We start from the raw sequence: 19,571 nt of genomic DNA, 5'->3' as shown, positions 1-19,571 counted from the left end.
TTGGTGTCATTTTGAATCCAGACCTCAGTGGGTTAATAATTTTGGTTTCCACTGACCTTTGATGCATCGTTTTGTTTTTAACAGATTTTTAGTAAGATTTTCAATCTTTAGTTTAAGATTGTGTGTGATTTAGGTATACACTGATCAGCCATAACATTAAAACCACCTCATTGTTTCCACACTCACTGTCCATTTTATCAGCTCCACTTACCATATACCACTTACCACTCTTAGTTCTACAAGTACTGACTGTAGTCCATCTGTTTCTCTACATACTGTTTTGGCCTGCTTTCACCCTGTTCTTCAGTGGTCAGGACACCCACAGGACCACCACAGAGTATGTATTATTTAGGTGGTGGATTATTACTATATACTCAGCACTGCAGGGACAATGACATGGTGGTGTTGTGCTGGTGTGAGTGGATCAGACACAGCAGTGCTGCTGGAGTTTATAAATACTGTGTCCGCTCACTGTCCACTCTATTAGACACTCCTACCTAGTGGTCCACCTTGTAGATGTAAAGTCAGAGGCGATCGCTCATCTATTGCTGCTGTTTGAGTTGGTCATCTTCAAGACCTTCATCAGTGGTCACAGGACGCTGCCCACAGGGTGCTGTTGGCTGGATATATTTCTTGTTGGTAGACTATTTTCAGTCCAGCAGTGACATTGAGGTGTTTAAAAACTCTTAACACTGCTGTCTCTTATCCACTCATACCAGCACAACACACATTTACACACCACCACCATGTCATTGTCACTGCAGTGCTGAGAATGATCCACCACCCAAATAATACCTGCTCTGTAGTGGTTCTGGGAGCGTCCTGACCATTGAAGAACAGCATAAAAGCGGGCTAACAAAGCATGCAGAGAAACAGATGGACTACAGTCAGTAATTGTAAACCTAGAAAGTGCTTCTATATGGTAAGTGGAGCTGATAAAATGGACAGTGAGTGTAGAAACAAGGAGGTGGTTTTAATGTTATGGCTGATCAGTGTATTTTTGAGCAGTATATTTGTTCCGTGTCTACAAGAGTAGGTGCATGTGGTTTTATTCATTTTTGAATCTTGGTCAAGTGATTTTCGATGGTTGCCACTGGCACATTTCTCCCAGCCCTGTTTTAAGCTGTTACACAAGTCTTTTTTTTTGTTATTCTGATTATATTTCTCTGGCCTTTTTTCCATGGGCAGACAGGTTTGCTGCAGATCCTAAAGTTTGGAACTTACAGACAATACTCCCAATAGTGTCTCTAAGAATGTGTAAGGTCTTAAATCCTTTTGTAGTATTGCTCCTCTGGTGCAGTGAAATCATCTCTCAGTTTTTGTTATAGCTCCTTAGTTTTTACTATGGTTGCATGTTTTGAACACCTCTCTGGGTAGTTTTTATATAACACATAACAGCTAAAGCTAATTATTTAGTCCCCAATAGTTTAATCATGTTGTAACTAGGGTTGGGCGATATTGCCGATTTTCATACCGTCATACCGTCTTCAGGAAATACCGCGGTATACGGTATTACCGCGGGGGGGGGATGGGCGGGTTGGGAGGGTGTCGCGGACAAACTTTACAGTGTACACACTTGAGTGTAATTACAATATTTCAATGATTTATTATAAAAAGATTTAACAATCTGAACATCAAACATTGCTTATCTTGTCTGATCTATAATAAATACGCATAAGTATAAATGCATGTGTATCAATTACACTTTAACACAAACATTAACAAAACATTTTGGCATTGTAATCTCTCTCTGCCCACACAAAACAGAATAATAGCAGGCTACACACTTCAATATATTTCAAAAGTTAACTGCTTAGTTTATAGTTACAGATATTTCTTAAGTGTATGAACGTGTACGATTAGTTATGCCTGTAATCCAGAATTAAGGTCTATACCGTAACAAAAAATATGAATGTAAATGTTCATGTTGCGATGACGGTGATGTAAAATAATGTTAAAATAATTCAAAGTCCAAACATTTGAGTGGTTAACGAGAACGCTACTTTACATGTCACACAAGCTCAGTGCAAAACACGAGCACGGAAACGGTACAAATCTGCTCTCTTCCCTACACACCAGACAATATATTTTATAATTCACGTTCTTTTTTCTTAATATAGCGCTTTTATTTAGGAAAAAATAGTTCTTACATAGGCAGGAAAATCTATGGCAGACTAGAGTCAGAACAGCGGATTGGGCGTAACGTTATTATTACTGTTTGCTCCTTATTCTCAACACTTGTGCTCGATTTACACTGAAGATATATTTAGTAAATAAGTACATGTCCGCGCATGCACGCGCTTGTGTTCATTTCCGGTTGAACTGATAAAAAATGTTGATTTTGAAAAATTAAAAGACGAGCCGTTTTTCAGTTTCTGCTTGTTAGCTCACAGCTAATGCTAGCCAGTGTGGCTCTTCACTCGTCTCTCTGTGTTATCACCAGTGAGCACCCCACAGCCAATCAGCGAGCTCCAACCGCCTCCCCTCCCACCCCTCCCTTACTGTGGATGCGCGCATGTAGTAAAGTCTCAGTTTTCAGGGGAAACCTGAAGCAAAAATTTGGTGCTTCACATTTAAAAAATACCGTCACCATTTTTGAATACCGTCACCATTTTTAAATACCGCGGTATACGGTAATATCGTCATACCGCCCAACCCTAGTTGTAACGCAACTTTAGGTCACTCAGTCTAGAAGTAGGTTCTAAGATCAGCGATATTATGTAAGGGTTTAATAATTATGACATGGCAGCATAAACAAATGACCCTGCTACTCTCAAAATACCTTGCTACTATAAATACAACATGTATTTGTTTATTTGATGCACTATTCCTCTGCCCAAAGAGGTAAAAAAGTAGATTTCAGTTTGCATTTCAGCTGCATTGTACATATAAATAATAGGTTATTTTAGAGGTGGAAAAAGTTCTGAAGTGAATAATCTTGGTCTCATTTTTTACAACAGAAAAACAGGCATTGTAACAGGTGTATAGACTTTCAGTATCCACTGTAGACAGTAAGAGCTTATTGTAATTTAGGTTTACTTGCCATGATTTGATAAATGTGCCACATTAATATGACACAACCCCTCTAAATTAGTTTAAGATCATAGTTTGGTTATATTTGTGTAAATACCCGGTCGCCCGCAGAGACCACGTGAGTCGCCCGCAGGGCATGTTCTAAAATAGCATGTAGAGCTATATGTATATAAACTATAAATATGGACTGTAGACTGTAGAGCTCAGTCTAAAAATTGTATTTGTGTTGCTGTTCTTTTTGAATCAATAACACTTGCATTGATGTACGGTAGATTGAAAAATGACAATACTGAATACAAAATTTTAAGAACAAGAATGTTGTATGTTTATATGAGCTCTGGTCTTGTCTGGTTGTGGAGTTTTATATCGTGTGCATAACACTGAGACAAGCGAGCGCAGCTACGATGCGGAGCGAGATGCGGGTTTTATTCTAAAAATAATAATGAAAAAACGTACAAAGAAAACATAATATTTTCACAATGATTGGGAGGAATGTGGAGAGACACTTCAGTACGTGTCACAAAAACTTCCATGTACATCGCAGCTTTTTTTTTTTTTAATCGTACATAACTAATCATTTGTACAAACATGGGAATGAGTTCATGATTTGTTCTAAAATGTTGCAAAGATAGTGATAAGTACAAACAAGACATGATTTGAAGATTTGACTTATTGATTTCCTAACAAAATGGTACAGAAGTAATCATTTGTAAAAAAAAAACAAAAAACTAAATAATAAAAAATGGTGTGATTTTTGATCAAAATGCTACAAATGTGCTCATTCATACAAAACTGTCGAGAATGATATTTACAAAAATATCAGAGATGTGATAGCTCTGACTTCCAAATATTGAAACAGATTTAGATTAATAGAGATAATGTTGCATGTTAAATTAAGGGTTTCCTACCATGGTAAATCGTTGGTAATAATTATTATTATTTTATTATATTAACTTATGATTAGACAGTCTCTTCATATATATTAATATTCATTATAATAATAATAATAATAATATCATTAAAGGTGAACAGTGCAACTTTGTTATTCAGGAAGTTTGTATCAAACAAGTAGCCCTTCGTATTATTCAGTACCCTTGAAGTAGCTTTCGGTCTCAAAAAGGTTAGTGACCCCTGATCTAATGTAATAAGTCATTATATCAGATGGCAAAGAGCATCAGCAAAGAAAGTGGTAAAGTCAAAGCTCACAAAATACATGTCACAGGTTGTTGCTAACTAGGTGAACATACAGCCACAAATAACAAAATTGAATGAGCACTTCCATGATGCACTTAAAACAAAAAAAAGCTATACTGAATAAGAAGATCGCCTGCGTCGTATCACCTAGTCACCATATTACGTACAAAGAGCCATACTAAGCTCTGCGAGACCCCCCCCTTTCCCCAGCACATTAGACTAATGCATCACTCTAGTGACCTAGATTAAAGCATTTTCTTACACGAGTGTAGTTCATAAAATGGTCAACAGACTCTCACCTTTACTGCAGGATTATGCAAAATATCCAGCATGCACTAATCCTCGTGCAGTGTTCCATTCAGTCAGATTATTCATGTTTATGGTTTCCCTGGTTATGATTTTAATTCAGAACAGTACAGCTATTTCACATTTATGCTGAGATGATTGTGCATGTGTGTAAAATCAGCAGTCATATGCTGGAAATAAATAAGTTTAGATGCCCAGTGATTGGTGGTGAGCATGTTCAGAATTATTCCTAGTGAGAACTGTGGCTCACATTATTTGCATGGTGCTGATTTTAGTGCTTTATAGCTGTTTTATGTCAGTGAGATTAGGATTAGGATTTGTAGTTCTGTGAAGTTCCTGGCTGGTTGAGTGATTAAATTAAAGATTCTGCAGGGGTGATGCACCAAGATCTGCCCTAATGTTACATACTCTTGCATCAGGATGCTCCTTTTTTTTTTTTTTTTTTTTTTTTCTTGTGCTATCTGGTTTGAATTCTTGAACTGCCCCTCCCCATTTTTCACCCATTTTACTATTCCTGATAATTGCTTCATGATTACTTCCCTACTATCTCATCTTTGTTCCTGTAATCTTGACTGCATTTAACTCAATCTCAATAATTTATTTTCTTCATTCAGTAGACCCTTTTCCTCCACTTTTTTTGCTGTAACGTCTAAGCTATATGATCAGGTTATGATCTAGAATAAAGCCTGTTGAAATTGTGACTTGATTAACCGTTTGATTCCTGCATCTTTTTTTAAATATAAAAACAGGATTTATAATCACTGACACTGATTTTATTCTTAGTGTCTTTAAACTATGATCTGTTTTAACTGTTATGAGCAACTAATATTAGGGGAGTAACTTAAACAACAATCAGTAATTAAGAGTAATATGTCTTGTGTCTATGCAGTTTGTTTTTGTGGTGGAACGTTGTTTTTCATTGACAGCTGAAATAGGGTTGGGCGGTATGATGGTATTGCGGTATACCGCGGTATTTAAAAATGCTGACGGTATTTTAAAAATGTGAAGCGCCAAATTTCTGCTTCAGGTCTACCTTGAAAACGGAGACTTTAAGACCTTCGCGCATCCACAGTAAAGTGGCAGTGGTTGGAGCTCACTGATTGGTTGTGGGGGTGCTCACTTTGAGGTGATAACACAAAAGCTAGGGAGCTATCTACATAGGGTGTGTTCAAACACCTAGTGAGCTGCCTTGCTGTCTTGCTGCCTACATAGGCAGCTGCCTCAGTAGAGAGGATTCTAATAAGTCAATGACTTATTATGAGGCAGTTTATTCGAACGCGCTACTTAGACAGCGATTCCGTCGGGTTATGCTTGCTAAGCTAACAGTTAGCATCTTGCCATTCAAAACCATGGGATGGGGTGGCACAACGCGCTAGCATGTCAATATAACATCTTTGTGTACCGAATACAGTTACATTCACTGACAAGTCCGAACTTGCAAAAAAACACACTTGTGCAAGTTTATACAATATAATATTATCTGTGTGTGTGTCGCGCTCACTCTTCGCGATACTAAAACTGTTTCGGATTTGAATTCCGACAATAAACAGCTTTTATTATGAGTGATTAATTCCCCGTACTGATGTGAAGCAGAATGGGTGTATTACAGCCGATAAGAACGGTGCAAAAATGAAAACATGCATATAGCGGCTCCCAGAGATGCGACTCGGTTCATTTGAAAGAGCCGTTCAATAGAATCGGATCGCTCGCGAACGACCCATTACTAACAGAGAGACGCCCGCACCCCCCGATAATACCGTATACCGCGGTATTTTCTGAAGACGGTATGACGATATGAAAATCGGCAATACCGCCCAACCCTAAGCTGAAACAAAGAAACAATAAATATATCACCAATAAAACCACGATTGGTTGGCGCTTAGGTGGCGCACCGGTAAAACACGCTGGCACACCATAGCTGTCATCCGACAGGCTGGGCACTCACACGAACAGCTGTTGCCTGTTGTTTCAGAGGGGTGCCAGACAGGACCTATTAACTGATGGTTACGATCTCTGCACAAAGACGAGGGATAATGCGTTGATCAGGGTGTGGCTCTCTGTACACAAAGCTGATTCACATATTAACTCGCCTCGTGCAGGTAAAAAGATGCAGTCGGCTACTGCACGCTTCAGAGGGGGGGCGTGTGTCAGTCTCGGCTCTCCTCAACCTGAGTAGAGATCAACATCAGTAGAGAGGAAGCATAATGCAATTGGATTTGACTAGATTGGGAGGGAAAAAAAAAAAATACGATCCGTCTGCATCTCAGTTTCAAACTACTGTTTTAAATATCATTATCAACCCCTGGAACCCATAGATGTCTACCACAACGTTTTTCCATGCATGCAATAATCATTATACAGCCTTGTTGCTTCAGTTATATATTTTCGTTCCTTTTTGATTGAATTCCTCAGCCGTACGAACCTGCAGATGACTGGTCAGAACACATCAGCTCTTCAGGAAAGAAGTACTACTACAACTGCAGAACAGAAGTGTCACAATGGGAGAAGCCCAAAGACTGGTTGGAAAGGTAAATTTATGCTCGCTACATTGTGTGATGTTCTCCTGTTTTCTAGCATGATAAAAATGTTCATCTTGCTTTCAGTTTTTACCATTTTGCTAAAATTCAGATTCAGTGAAGCATGTTGAGATCATTAATTGGTGTTGGCAGCAAGGGGCAATCGAAAGTATAGACTTCAGAGTCTGTCAGTGTTTGGCAAGTAAATGCAGTGAAGTAGTTTACACTTCACGGCAGTGAGGCCAGAATATGATACAGGATGTTTGTAAGCACATCTTAAGCATTTATTATTATTTAGCATTATCAGTTCCTATGAATTAGATAAGGTGCATTGGTGCTCTGTTTGCATGAATGTAATGTTGTTGAAGCAGTTAGTACCTGGTACTTTATTTTTTATTTTGACTTTTCATTAATGGTGTTGTCTTGACCTAACATCATATGATCTTAACATTAATATAAAATGTTGAATCAGGTCTTTATTTGTTGATATATGATTGTTGTAAAGGACTAGTCATTTGAGCTATGCCTATCTGAAATATTTTCTATATACCTATCTGACCAAAGACTTTTTAACTATAAGCATTATTTGACATTTAAACTTTAATGTCAGTTAGGGACAGAGGTAGCCTAGTGGGTAGAGCTTTGGACCATCACTCAAAAGGTTGAGAGTTCGAATTCCAGCTCTGCTATTCATCCACGGTTAGGCAATTGAGCAAGGTCCTTAACCCCCCTGCTTCAGGGACGCTGTACAATGACTGACCCTGTGCTCTAAACTAGGGCTGGGCGATATATCGAGATTTTATAATATATCGACATATTTTCATACGCGATATAAGATAAGACAATATCGCATATATCGATATAAATGTTGCGTTCCAATTAGATCCGACAGTTCGTCTTTCTCTTCTCCCAGTTTGTCTCTGCACATGTTCACCTGCCGCCGCCTCTCTCCCTCACTGAACACAACTCACCCCTCCCCACCGCTTCAGTAATTCCTGCAGACAGCGATAGCATGGAGACGGATAAAGACATGACAGAAGCTATCGAAGAGGAGCTGCTTAGTAAAAAGAATAATAATGGCTCAATTATTTGGAGATGGTTCGGATTCAAAGTGTCAGACGAGCAGCAGAATAATGTATTCTGTAGAGAAAGCCGAAAACAAGTCCAGACAAAATCTTCGAGCTCCGTGTACCATTCGTTTTTCACTTCAAATCCCAAAGTTGAAAAACAAGAAAAGGAGTCGTTATTCGTTTCAAAAACCAATATAAACATACAAGCGCATGCACGGGCTGACATGCACGTTAGTTTATACTGGATGATATCCCGACGTCCGAGACTCATTTATTTATTTATCTTCTATTATAGTATTTCTTGTTCTCGGCCAATAAACATCCAAAAATTAATAAAATTGCATGAACTGACAAGGAGCAAAAAGCAATTAAACAACAAATAAAGCTGTTAAATAATAATGAAGTGCATGAATGCATTATATATTGTAATAGTTACACAGTAACATGAATGATTAGTTCTGCCTGTATTACAGAACTGAGTTCTATATGGTAAAAGAAAATATTAATGTAAATGTTAATGTTGTGGCGACTGATGTAAAATAATGTATAAAGTCCAAACGTGAGGGGGGGTTTAACGAGAACGCTACTTTTAATGTCACACAAGCTCAGTGCAAAACACGCAAGCTCACACAAGCGCAGCCGGAAACGGTCAATTTCTGTTATCTTCCCTACACACTCGCTCCCTGCGCCCTATAGTACGCTTAACATTCTTAAAGGGCCAGACAATATATTTGTAATTCACATTACACAACAGGTGAGACGTTAGAAAACAAACTTTTTCTTACAATAGTTATTTTTTTTCTTAAGGAAAAATAGTTCTTGTGTGAAGCTTCCCAGCATGAATATTAATAAAAGTGCCTGTAAAAAATTTGAAACATGTAGCTTTGTCTCAGAAGTGTCTTGTTGTTATTACCTTATGGAATGAAAAAATATCGAGATATATATCGTATATCGCCATTCAGCTAAAAAATATCGAGATATAATTTTTGATCCATATCGCCCAGCCCTACTCTAAACCCAGTTTGCAAACAAGCTGGGATATGCAGAAAAATAATTTCATTGTACTGTACACCTGTATATGTAAATATGACAAATACAGGCATTCTGTTCATTCTATTCTATGTGAGAATAAAATACTCCTGGTAGAGTAAGCTGTTCCCAGCAGGTTGATTGACTGAGAGTACCAGATTAATGAATTCTTCTTGTGCATTCTAGAATATTCGTATCTCTTAAACTGTCTTGCTCTTTGTGTGTTACAGGGAGCAGAGGCAGAAGGAGCCGACTAAAATTACAACCACACCAACAGCAATGGTTAACAGTTTCCCAAAAGACAGAGACTACAGACGTGAGGCTATGCAGGCCGCTCCCGCCACCTTTACCACTACCAGTGAGTACCAGTCATGCACAACAACTGGGGAACATGCTGAAGTCATGATGCTACTGCTTATGTTTAAGTTTGACAATGCGATGCGAAAGCTTGTTTGGTAGTGGTGAAGATGCTTTGTATTAGCAATGTGCGTTAGTTTTACATTTTTTATTTGTAGATCTGTGTGTGCACAATAAATAGTCAAATAAATATTAAACTATTAATAAACTGTTCTAAAAGTGATAATTGTTCTGACTAGACATTCAGTGCATGACACAAAGCAGATCAGAGCCACTTCCCCACCGAACACCACAGCAACCACTTCTTTAAAATTACTCACAAGCAGCAGTATCCATGACTGTGATGTTTATGGTTGACATTGTAGTGAGAGTAGGTTGAGGACACACTGGCGAGATGGAGGTATGCGTTGAAGAGGAGGAAGTTAATGTTAGCAGGAGTGATTTGCGATAAAAGGGTATCTGCCAGAGCGAAAGTGAACGCTTACAAGGCAGAAGTGAGGCCTGCTATGTTGTATGGCTTGGAGGCAGCGGCACAGAAAAAAAGACGAGGGAGGGAGCTGGAGGTGGCCGAGATAAAGATGCTGTGCTTCACGTTTAGGAACGTGTTTATTAGAAGAACAGCGCAAGTAGTATGTTTTAGAGCCTAAAATAGGGAGGTGCATGTGATGAGAATTATATCGGCAGAAGTGTGCTTGGGGTTAAGCCACCAGGCCGGAGGAACAGTGAAAGGCTTTTGAAGTTTATGGATGTGGTGAGAGGACATTCAGGTGGTTTGTGTGAAAGGGGATGTTCAGGACAGAGCAAGATGGAGACATGATCTAAATAAAGTAGCATTTAAATAAAGTTTATGAAAGCTTAACTTGCTTAACTTTTTGCCTGCTTTGTGTCACTTATGCTTTCATCATTTTTGCACCGATTTATTGCTTATTTAAACTGGCATGTGATGAGCTAAATGTCAATGGTGGGGCTGGCATTTACCCATAACATGAGCTCCTCCTTGTTTGGAGGCTGGGCTTACAAGGTCAGCAATTGTACAGGCTTTGTGCAATTAGGGAATAATGCTTTAATTTAAACATGTCTGTCATACTGACACTGCATGTAGAAACTGATTGTACTGAACTGAGAGTGCACATACGCTTTCACTGGGCTGATGTTTCATCTTTCACACTTTTTGTGTTTTATGTGCATCTGGCTGCTGCTTCATACCTGTGCCAGCTGTTTTCAGTTTTGTCTTGATTTATTCATGTTTCATTTTGGATCTTACACTTAGGGCTGTCGCGGTGAAAGAATTTCCCCTTGCGGTATTCAGCCTGTCTCAATTTTCTTGCTTTGGAAAATTACTTAATTTATCTGCTATATAAACAAGCTTTATTGTTAGGCTACGATTCAGTATATTATTGCTTTATAATGACAAAGATGAGAGCTTTAAGACCAATGAAATGCGTGTTTATTGTTAACTACAGAACAGAGCAGGGATGCGCAATAAGTAAGTCTATTAAAAAAGGTTTAAATTAAGCTTCTAGCCTAGGCTAGATATACAGTGTGAAATGAAAAGTGTTTAGGCTAAATATTTTAAATGCACATCTAATTCAAATATGGTAAAAAAAAAAATAGAATAAAGAATAAAGTCTGTAAGACCTTAAACCTGTGTTATCATGCGCACTAGAAAAACCAACATGTTCACCTGATGTGGTTTAGAGAGGATCTGAGTGGGGTAGCGATGTTCCCGACGGCACTAACAGTCTCTCTGATGGTGCTCGTTACACTAATACACGTGTACTGTACCTGCATGCGACTTTACAGAGCAGAGCAAATCTAGCCTGGTTGTCGCGCCACTATTAACTATCTATCTAGTAGATATAATTAACATAACAATATATACTACATTTTAAGTTATTATTCGTTTCAATACATTTTTATTCAACGAAAAAATACATTTAAATCATTCCAGCAAGCCAGCAAGAGAATATTTGCAGGCTGCAATGCCATATTAACCGTCATTAAGTGTTTTAGTACGCCGAGGCTGTTTGAATATAGTCTAAATTACAAGTATTTTATTGAGTGTGAACTCAATTTGATCATTAATAAACTTGCCTATAATTAATGTTGCCATTGTTTCCATTTTAAAACACAAACTCTGACACTTAGCAGCAACGCATGCGAACAGGTTGCGGGAAAATGACGCTTCAGCATACTTCCAGCGAAACTACATTCGCGAGCGTCGCGCTTGTTGCTTAAACGAACTGCTGTAATGCAGACTTGTCTTCCACCTGTAGGCCTCTCAATTCACTTCATCATAGTTGGTGAGTTTTAGCTCTTGTTCAGCTGTTTGCAACATTCCTTTGGTTGGCCGTGGAGCCTTTGTCTCTGTTGACTGGTAGTGGTATCACGTTTAGGGCTGTGGAATTAAAGGTGAGTTGACAGTAATCTAGCTGGGCTTCTGTCACATCTTTTTGCTGTTTACATCTGAATCACTGCAGTTTTCTGCTAAGTGATTGGGTCATGTTTCTGAATATGTCTAAAATATCAACTGATTCTTCATAGGAATAGGTACTTTACTGCTGGTTACGTTCCTGTTGTGGCACTAACAGACATGCCATTGCAATAATGAGCTCTTAACGTATTTACCTATAGTTATTGGTAAGAACGCGTTGATACATTCACCATTCCCGTAGGATGAATAAATGGAATCTTTCTGCTGGCTTGTAGTGCGTCATTTTTTTTTACTGCAAAACGGGTGGCTCGGTGGGTAGCACTGTCGCCTCAAAGCAAGAAGATCCTGGGTTCGATTCCCAGGTGGAGCGGTCCAGGTCCTTTCTTTGTGGAGTTTGCATGTTCTTCCTGTGTTTGCTTGGGCATCCTTCGGTAGCTCCGGTTTCCTACCACAGTCCAAAGACATGCTAGTGAAGTGAATTGGAGATACTAAATTGTCCATGACTGTTTTTTTATGCTTAACATAGCATCTAATAGTCTACTTTTTCACCCAGTCCTATTCTTTCAAATTCAGTGTTGGCGTAAGTCCACCCCTTCCTCATTTGGGATTGCTGGTCATACATATATTTTAACTATTGTAAAGTCTCCTTGAGCTTGGGGAGGCACTATATAAATTAATTATTATTATTATACTATACGGCCAGTATTGTGGTTTCGAACAAGTCTTTTTGATGTTTTTGTAGTACTTTTTTACTACTGTAATATTTGAACATACTGTCTAACAGTATTTTTATATTTGCCAAAAATATGTGGGTGTACCTTGCAGGTACTGTTTACAATCTGTAGAAGTAAATATCTATATTAAATAGGTAGTTGTGGCATTAGATGCAGATGTCTATATATTGCAATTTAACATGTGTCCCCTTAAATTTACCTTTTTTTTTTCTGTATCTGGGTTTGTGAATGTATTTTACTTCAGACTGTTGCTCATATACGGTTTTCCCAGATTGCACTTTGGTTTAATGCATAATTTTTCCTCTTGATCCCACACAGAGTCTGCAGTTGTCACAGAAAAACCTTCTCCCCTCACTCAGTCATCCTCCTCCTCCTCATCTGCTGCTGTGTCTGGCCTAGGTGTTGCCAATCCTGCTAGCTCGACCTCGGGTTCTACAGTTTCCCCAGTGATGCAGTCCCCTGCCACGCCCACTATTTTACAGGACCCCTCCCTTCTGCGCCAGCTTCTTCCAGCGCTACAGACAGCACTGCAGCTGAACAATGCCAGCGTGGATATGGCCAAGATTAACGAAGGTAATCTTGTATTTTTGGAACCGGCACTGTGGGCCATGAATGAACCTGAGCAACATTTTGTGATTTGTTAGAAAATATTCTTGGTGTCTCAGCCAGACTGACCATGTTGGTGGTATCTCTGAGATGTGAACTCGGGTCTTCATGGTGTTATGCACAATATAGGTTTATTTGTTCACACTTTGTGCTAACAACACAATTCTACGCTTTTTTGAAACTCTTTAAATGATACTAATACTATCAAATGAAGAATCCTCCCTTTCTCTTTGAGTTACAGTTACAGCATTAAGTAGATGTTTTTATCCAAAGCGACTTAGTTTCAATGCAAGCAATTTTGGATTAAGGTGACCCTTAGGATTGCTCAGAGACCCTAACAATCAAAACTTGGTGGTAGTGGGGACTAAGCTGGTAACCTTTTGATTATTTATTTCAGTACCTTGAGCTACTACTGACCAGTTTTCTGAACTTTTTTTTTTTTAAGCGTTTTGTGGCAGATGCTATGCTTTAAGCCAAATGTAACAAATATCTTGATGTATATGTAAGCATAGCCACTTGTTTTTCTGTTCAGTATATGCAAATCTCAGTGTTTTTTTCACATTTTCTGCATTTTGTTTTTTTGTGCATATAGTTCTCACAGCTGCAGTAACGCAGGCTTCACTTCAGTCAATGATTCACAAGATCCTGACTGCAGGTCCGTCTGCCTTCAACATCACAACTCTTCTCTCCCAAGCTGCTCAGCTCTCCAGCCAAGGTACCAGCCACCACTTTTCTACGCTCATGGCAACGTAAATCCAGTATAGCGCCAACACTGTGCAATTATGTGTCAGGTTGTTAGAGCTGATTAGGTGTCATTAATATGTTTCTAATGCCAAAGTAGCTCTGGGTTTGCCCCTTCCTGCCACACTCGGCGTGCAGCTTGTGCCAGTGTTGTCACAGATTGCTTCTTGACACACCTGCTTGACGCAGGGATGAAATTGATCCCACAGGGTTATTAGTGTTTGCATGTTTGTGTTAAGTATGTTTATAGCCCCATATAGTGCTGGTCAGAATTCTCTCCTTACTTGCTAGCATGTGCAGCTCAGAAATTCTTTTCACATACTAACTCATACTAACACTTGTTTGTGTGGGAACAAAAGGATATAGCAATAATGTTTGTGTTTTGGGGAAACTGAAACTGTGGTGGCAATGGTTAATAGTTGTCAAGTTTGCTGGTGAGACACTGGTTGGAAAACGCTGTAAATGTTAATCTATATGCTATATATGAATAGAAGTGTTGATATTCAGATTGTCACAGTCACTGTAACTTTATAACAGAAACAATCTTTTTTTCATCTGTCTTCTCTCTTGTTTATGTATTTTTGGAGTAGCTCAGCAGTCCAGTCAGTCTCCAATGTCTCTGACATCAGACGCTTCGTCTCCACGGTCGTATGTGTCCCCCAGGATCAGTACACCACAAAGTAATGCTGCACCCCTGAAAACGCCCTTAAGCACCACACCGGTCTCATCTCAAACAAAGGTAAAGACAGTCCAGACTCCCTTTAACTTGAGCTTAAATGTATGTTCGTATTTATTACCATCTGTTTTCATCTCTCCTTTTTCTATCTTTCTCTCATTTGTAGGCAAATGCTCTTGGAGTTAAATCCAGTTCTCTTCCTCCACCCTCGTCTCAGCAGCCCTTGCCCTCAGACAAACACCACGACAACAGTAACTCCCCACGGACTCTGCAGAGACAGAGGTTTGTGTTCATCCCAAAGCAACAATTAACGATTACATTAAAGTTCATACTTTCCCACACACCGTCAGTTTGGTTGTAGCATTTTGCATGAACCCAAGCCAAAATCATTACAATAGCTAAGCTGAAATGTTATTTATTAAAGCCCAGTGTGAAAAAATTGCAGTCTTGCTCAGTGTAAACTTATATTGTGAGGCGATGATGGCTTTACTACGTTCAAGCTTACAGAATTATATTGTGGTATTTGCCTGCCATCTTCTGGTCATCAGTGGCACTGCACGCGATATAAATGCATTAAAGCGCACACTAATCCGTTTAGGTTTTGGTTGAATCTCATCCTTCAGATTATCATGTAGACAGCATGCTTTGATTTTGATTTTTACATTCAATTAATATCATATTGGGATTATGATTAATTTGAGTCAGCTACCTGGATTTCTGCTTAGTAATCAGCTCTGTAACAGTGCATGAGTGAGGAAATAGCAGGCTGGAATTGAAGTGAATTGAAAAGTTATGCCTATACACTCCGTATTACATTACTTTGTGATACAAGACGCTACCTTAGTCATGCAGTAAAAGCAGAAAGAAATTATAGCAGAAAGAAAAAATTATAATATTATAGTTCGGCATTTAGCAGACGCTTTTATCCAAAGCAACTTGCAGTACTGTGACAGTATACAATCTAAGCAATTGAGGGTTAAGGGCCCTGCTCAAGGGTCCAACAGTGGCAACCTGGCAGTGGTGAGGCTTGAACCGGCAACCTTCTGATTACTGGTCCAGTACCTTAACCACTAGGCTACAACTGCCCTACATAGAGACCAGAGAGTAATTAGTTGCAAGTTAAATAACTAACTTCTAGTTATTTATGCTTTTAATGGAGCAGCAAGAAATACACAACATAACAGATTATAGGCAGTGGTAGCTCACTGGTCTAGGACTAGTAATTCAAAAGTTGCTGGTTCAAGCCCCACCACTGCCAATTTTACTGTTGGGCCCCTAAGCAAAGCCCTTAACCCTCTATTGCTCAATTTGTATTCGGTTACGATTGTAAGTCCCTTAGGATAAAAACATCATCTAAATGTAAATGTATCGAATAGCCAATATTGCTTTACTAAATTAATGATTTGGTGTTTATCAGCACTGATTTGCTGTCAAATTAAAATAATCATTGTTTGAGGTATGGTTGAGAATCATTGAAAATTAAAATCTAAAATGGTGTTCCTCTAATACTTTATAGAATGTTACTTATATCATTTATCTTTTACAGAACAGTATTTAAGCTTTATTTGAAAGTGTTCCTATGTAAGTCACTACCTGTGATGCTGATCTCCTTTTTGCTCTGCCCTCCTTGCAGCAGTCAGAGAAGTCCCTCTCCTGGTCCCAACCACGTTGCCAACAGTAACAGTGGCAATAATAATACTAGTGGTGGTGGACAGGGTTCTAGTGTTGGAAGCGGAGCAGGACCTGCCAGTTCAGTAGCAGCTGGCACAGCATCATCCAGACCAACCTGTACCTTTACACCATCGCTGGCAACACACTTTAATGAGAACCTCATCAAACACGTGCAGGGCTGGCCTGCAGAGCACATCGAGAAACAGGTACTGTCTAGTCCGACTTTGAAGTACCGTGATAGACTCTGTTTCTTGTAGTTTGACTTCTGAAAACAATGCAGTGTGTGATCAGTATGTTAAAATTGCAATTTGGCAGCTCGATACGAATTAATCCACAGAGACTTAACTTGGTATTACAATGTTACTGGTGCAGTTTGATGATGTATTTGTTTTTGTTTCTGTTTCTTGGTGGAATAGGCGTCACGGTTACGCGAGGAAGCCCACACCATGGGCAGCATTTGCATGTCTGAGAACTGTACAGAGCTGAAGAACCTGCGCTCTCTAGTGCGTGTGTGTGAAATCCAGGCCACACTACGTGAACAACGGTAAAAAATGTCTATAGTGTGGGCTAATTAACAGCTACAGAAGCTTAATATTTTTAGCTTAATATCCAGGGATGGCCCACAGCCAAACACCCCACAATAATTAAAATACAGAGCGCCATAAAAAAAAAAACCTCACAGATGAAAGGTTTGACGTTAAACTATGCTGGATACCTGGGCATTGCAGAATAGCGGGGAATGAAAGAGCTAACCAGTTGGCAAGAGGAAGAACTCAATGGTTGATTGATTGTGTATTCCATTCAAGTTGCCAATAACACGATTCACACCAATGTCAGAAATAAACCAAAAATACATTATGGAAAATGTAAAGACCAAGTTATTTTCACTAGAGGTATTAAAGGCCATTCCAGATTGACACACCAACTCTTAATACCAGGAGAAGACCCCACATTTTGCAAAGAATGTCAGACACCCATCACCATAAGACAAATGCCCAAAGTACAACAGTGAAAGACAAAGACTACACATGCCTAATACATTAAAAGAAACTCTCACACAAGATAACACAGAAATAATCATTAAATTCCTTATTAATATAAGAATGAAAACATGTAATACAAGACTACTGATTCTTGTCGTGAATATCACAAATGTGACAACGTGGTGTTATAAAAACAAGCAAACCATATACCGAGATACACCATCACTAACTGATAAGAACGTTTAATTCCAGTCAGATGTTTCTTGATGCAAGGGCGTTTTTGAAATTGTGTTTTCTCTCTCTTGCAGGATACTGTTTTTGAGACAGCAAATTAAAGAACTTGAAAAGCTGAAGAATCAGAATTCCTTCATGGTTTGAGAACTCTGCGTTTCTTCGGTGTTCATTTCAGTAGAGAAAATGTGGGATGATGAATGTGAACCCATTTTGTCTTGCACAGAACCGGGTGGAACCAAAGTTCTGTGGTGTTCTGCTCTGGGTCCAGTCTTACACGAGAGGAGCAACAGTGAGCTTTGGACTGAGGGACGAGGGGAGGGGTAGGCATGCTGGGTGGAGGTCATGGGCTGGATTAGGTGGATATGTTTTGGGACCTGTTCTTGCCAGGGGCTGTGTATATGTAGATTTATTGTAGATGTTTCCATGTTGTAAATATGTTTTGTAAAGGAAACCATGGAAAGCCATGCCTATTAAAAAGCTTTTTGTCATCAAAACAAAGTTAATCAGCACCAATGCCAGTTGAGTCTCTTCAGGCCTCCATGGGTAAACCTGCTTTGAAAAATGAGAACCTGAAAACTGTTTGAGCAATTGCCTTGAGCATGTACTAAATGTGCATGAAAAAGGTGGACCATCCAGTGGGGAAAACCAGTAACGATGACCACAGACTAATATACTTAAAGCGCACACTTCTACCTTTCAAACCCCATCTGCTTGGTTTCGATCTCTCTCTGCATATGAATACTAGTACTGTTGCTAAATGGTCAGTTCACTATTCCACTTGTTCCTTTCACTAGTTGCACTGTAATGGTTTCACTCCCCCATCCCACGCCTTTTCACAGGTTTTAATCCTGTCTGTCCTGTATGGTTCAGTGGTCTCCTAACTGCCCCGATGGCCCGGATGTGCCCACTGTCAACACCAGTGCCTGCTTGTGTGAAAAGTGAGTGTAAGAAAGGAAAAGGGATGCTTTAGCTCTGCGAGTGAGAGTGACACAGGCCATTCCTGCAGTTCGACCTAAAACCCCTGCCCACCTGTGACCCAACTTGACCTCTCCTATAAAGAAAAAGAGAAACGGTCTAGCTGTCACTAAGTAACCCTGTTTTATAGTTGGTTTCCAGAATTTTCCCAGGACATGTTTATTTTTTCCTTTCTCCTTTCCTTTTTTCTTTGCTTAAACTATTCCTTTTAGAAAGTGTGAGGAGTTTATTGCAACTTTCATTAAAACCTGAGTTCATTCCTTTGTACATTTGCTAATTAATATGGAGTTTAAGATGTTTTATTAAAAGTTGCAGTGATGACTAGTTATATTTTATGTTGTGTTCATAAATTATTGCCACACGTTTTCCTTTGTACCCTGACTAGACAGAGTGGAGCTAGTTCTACTGGGAATTGAGTGCAGAGGTCACAGCTGTGGACTGGACCTAACCAAACCGCTACATCCGAATCGGGGCAGGGTCACCTGGGGTCAGAAGGTCAAATGTGAAATGTATGTAATGTAATAAACATGCTAAAATGTTAAACTCGCTTCTTTGTAATCATGTTGTTCTTTGTGTGTGTTTGATTCTTTTATGTTTGAAGGCTAGGTATTGTCGAGGCGGGCAGTGCCCTAATCAAATTTTATGTATTGTTTATATATATATTAGATGTTTAATTGAGGATAAACTTTTGCTCTTTTTCATGCACAAATACTGCTGAATCAGCCATACCCGAAACCAATATACAATTTTTTTTATATTATTCATGTTTTCAATGTTAAATTAAGCAAATAGAAATGGAGAATAAATTTAGCAGAAAAAATGTACGTTCCCTGTAGAGCAGTGGTCACCAACCACCGGGCTGCGGACTGGTATTTATTACCAGGCTGCACAGAATGAATAAATAATTAGAGATAGCTTCAAGAGCAATTAAATTTCCAAAACTCTTTTTCACCACTAGGTGGCAGCAGCGTCTCGTTGCAGCATAAAAAGTTTAGGATTCCCACTGATTTTC

At 39.1% G+C, this 19,571-nt stretch overlaps 1 protein-coding gene across 2 annotated transcripts in view; it reads left to right on the top strand.

The window, feature by feature from the left end:
* Nucleotides 1–19,106, top strand: part of waca (WW domain containing adaptor with coiled-coil a) — a 31,454-nt gene extending 12,348 nt beyond the window's left edge. For both annotated transcript variants that reach the window (XM_063002962.1, XM_063002961.1), the window contains exons 5-13: nucleotides 6,946–7,061; nucleotides 9,379–9,506; nucleotides 12,992–13,246; nucleotides 13,872–13,994; nucleotides 14,611–14,759; nucleotides 14,863–14,978; nucleotides 16,330–16,573; nucleotides 16,784–16,911; nucleotides 17,659–19,106. In XM_063002962.1, the coding sequence (XP_062859032.1) occupies nucleotides 6,946–7,061; nucleotides 9,379–9,506; nucleotides 12,992–13,246; nucleotides 13,872–13,994; nucleotides 14,611–14,759; nucleotides 14,863–14,978; nucleotides 16,330–16,573; nucleotides 16,784–16,911; nucleotides 17,659–17,728 (1,329 nt within the window). In that variant the 3' untranslated portion in view covers nucleotides 17,729–19,106. The remainder of the gene's footprint in view (nucleotides 1–6,945; nucleotides 7,062–9,378; nucleotides 9,507–12,991; nucleotides 13,247–13,871; nucleotides 13,995–14,610; nucleotides 14,760–14,862; nucleotides 14,979–16,329; nucleotides 16,574–16,783; nucleotides 16,912–17,658) is intronic.
* Nucleotides 19,107–19,571: the final 465 nt, after the last annotated feature.

This window comes from Trichomycterus rosablanca, chromosome 10 (assembly GCF_030014385.1).
Source record: "Trichomycterus rosablanca isolate fTriRos1 chromosome 10, fTriRos1.hap1, whole genome shotgun sequence".
Classification (NCBI taxonomy): domain Eukaryota; kingdom Metazoa; phylum Chordata; class Actinopteri; order Siluriformes; family Trichomycteridae; genus Trichomycterus; species Trichomycterus rosablanca.
The sequence above is the reverse complement of the archived record's forward strand: the minus strand, read 5'-3'. Positions and strand labels throughout refer to the sequence as shown.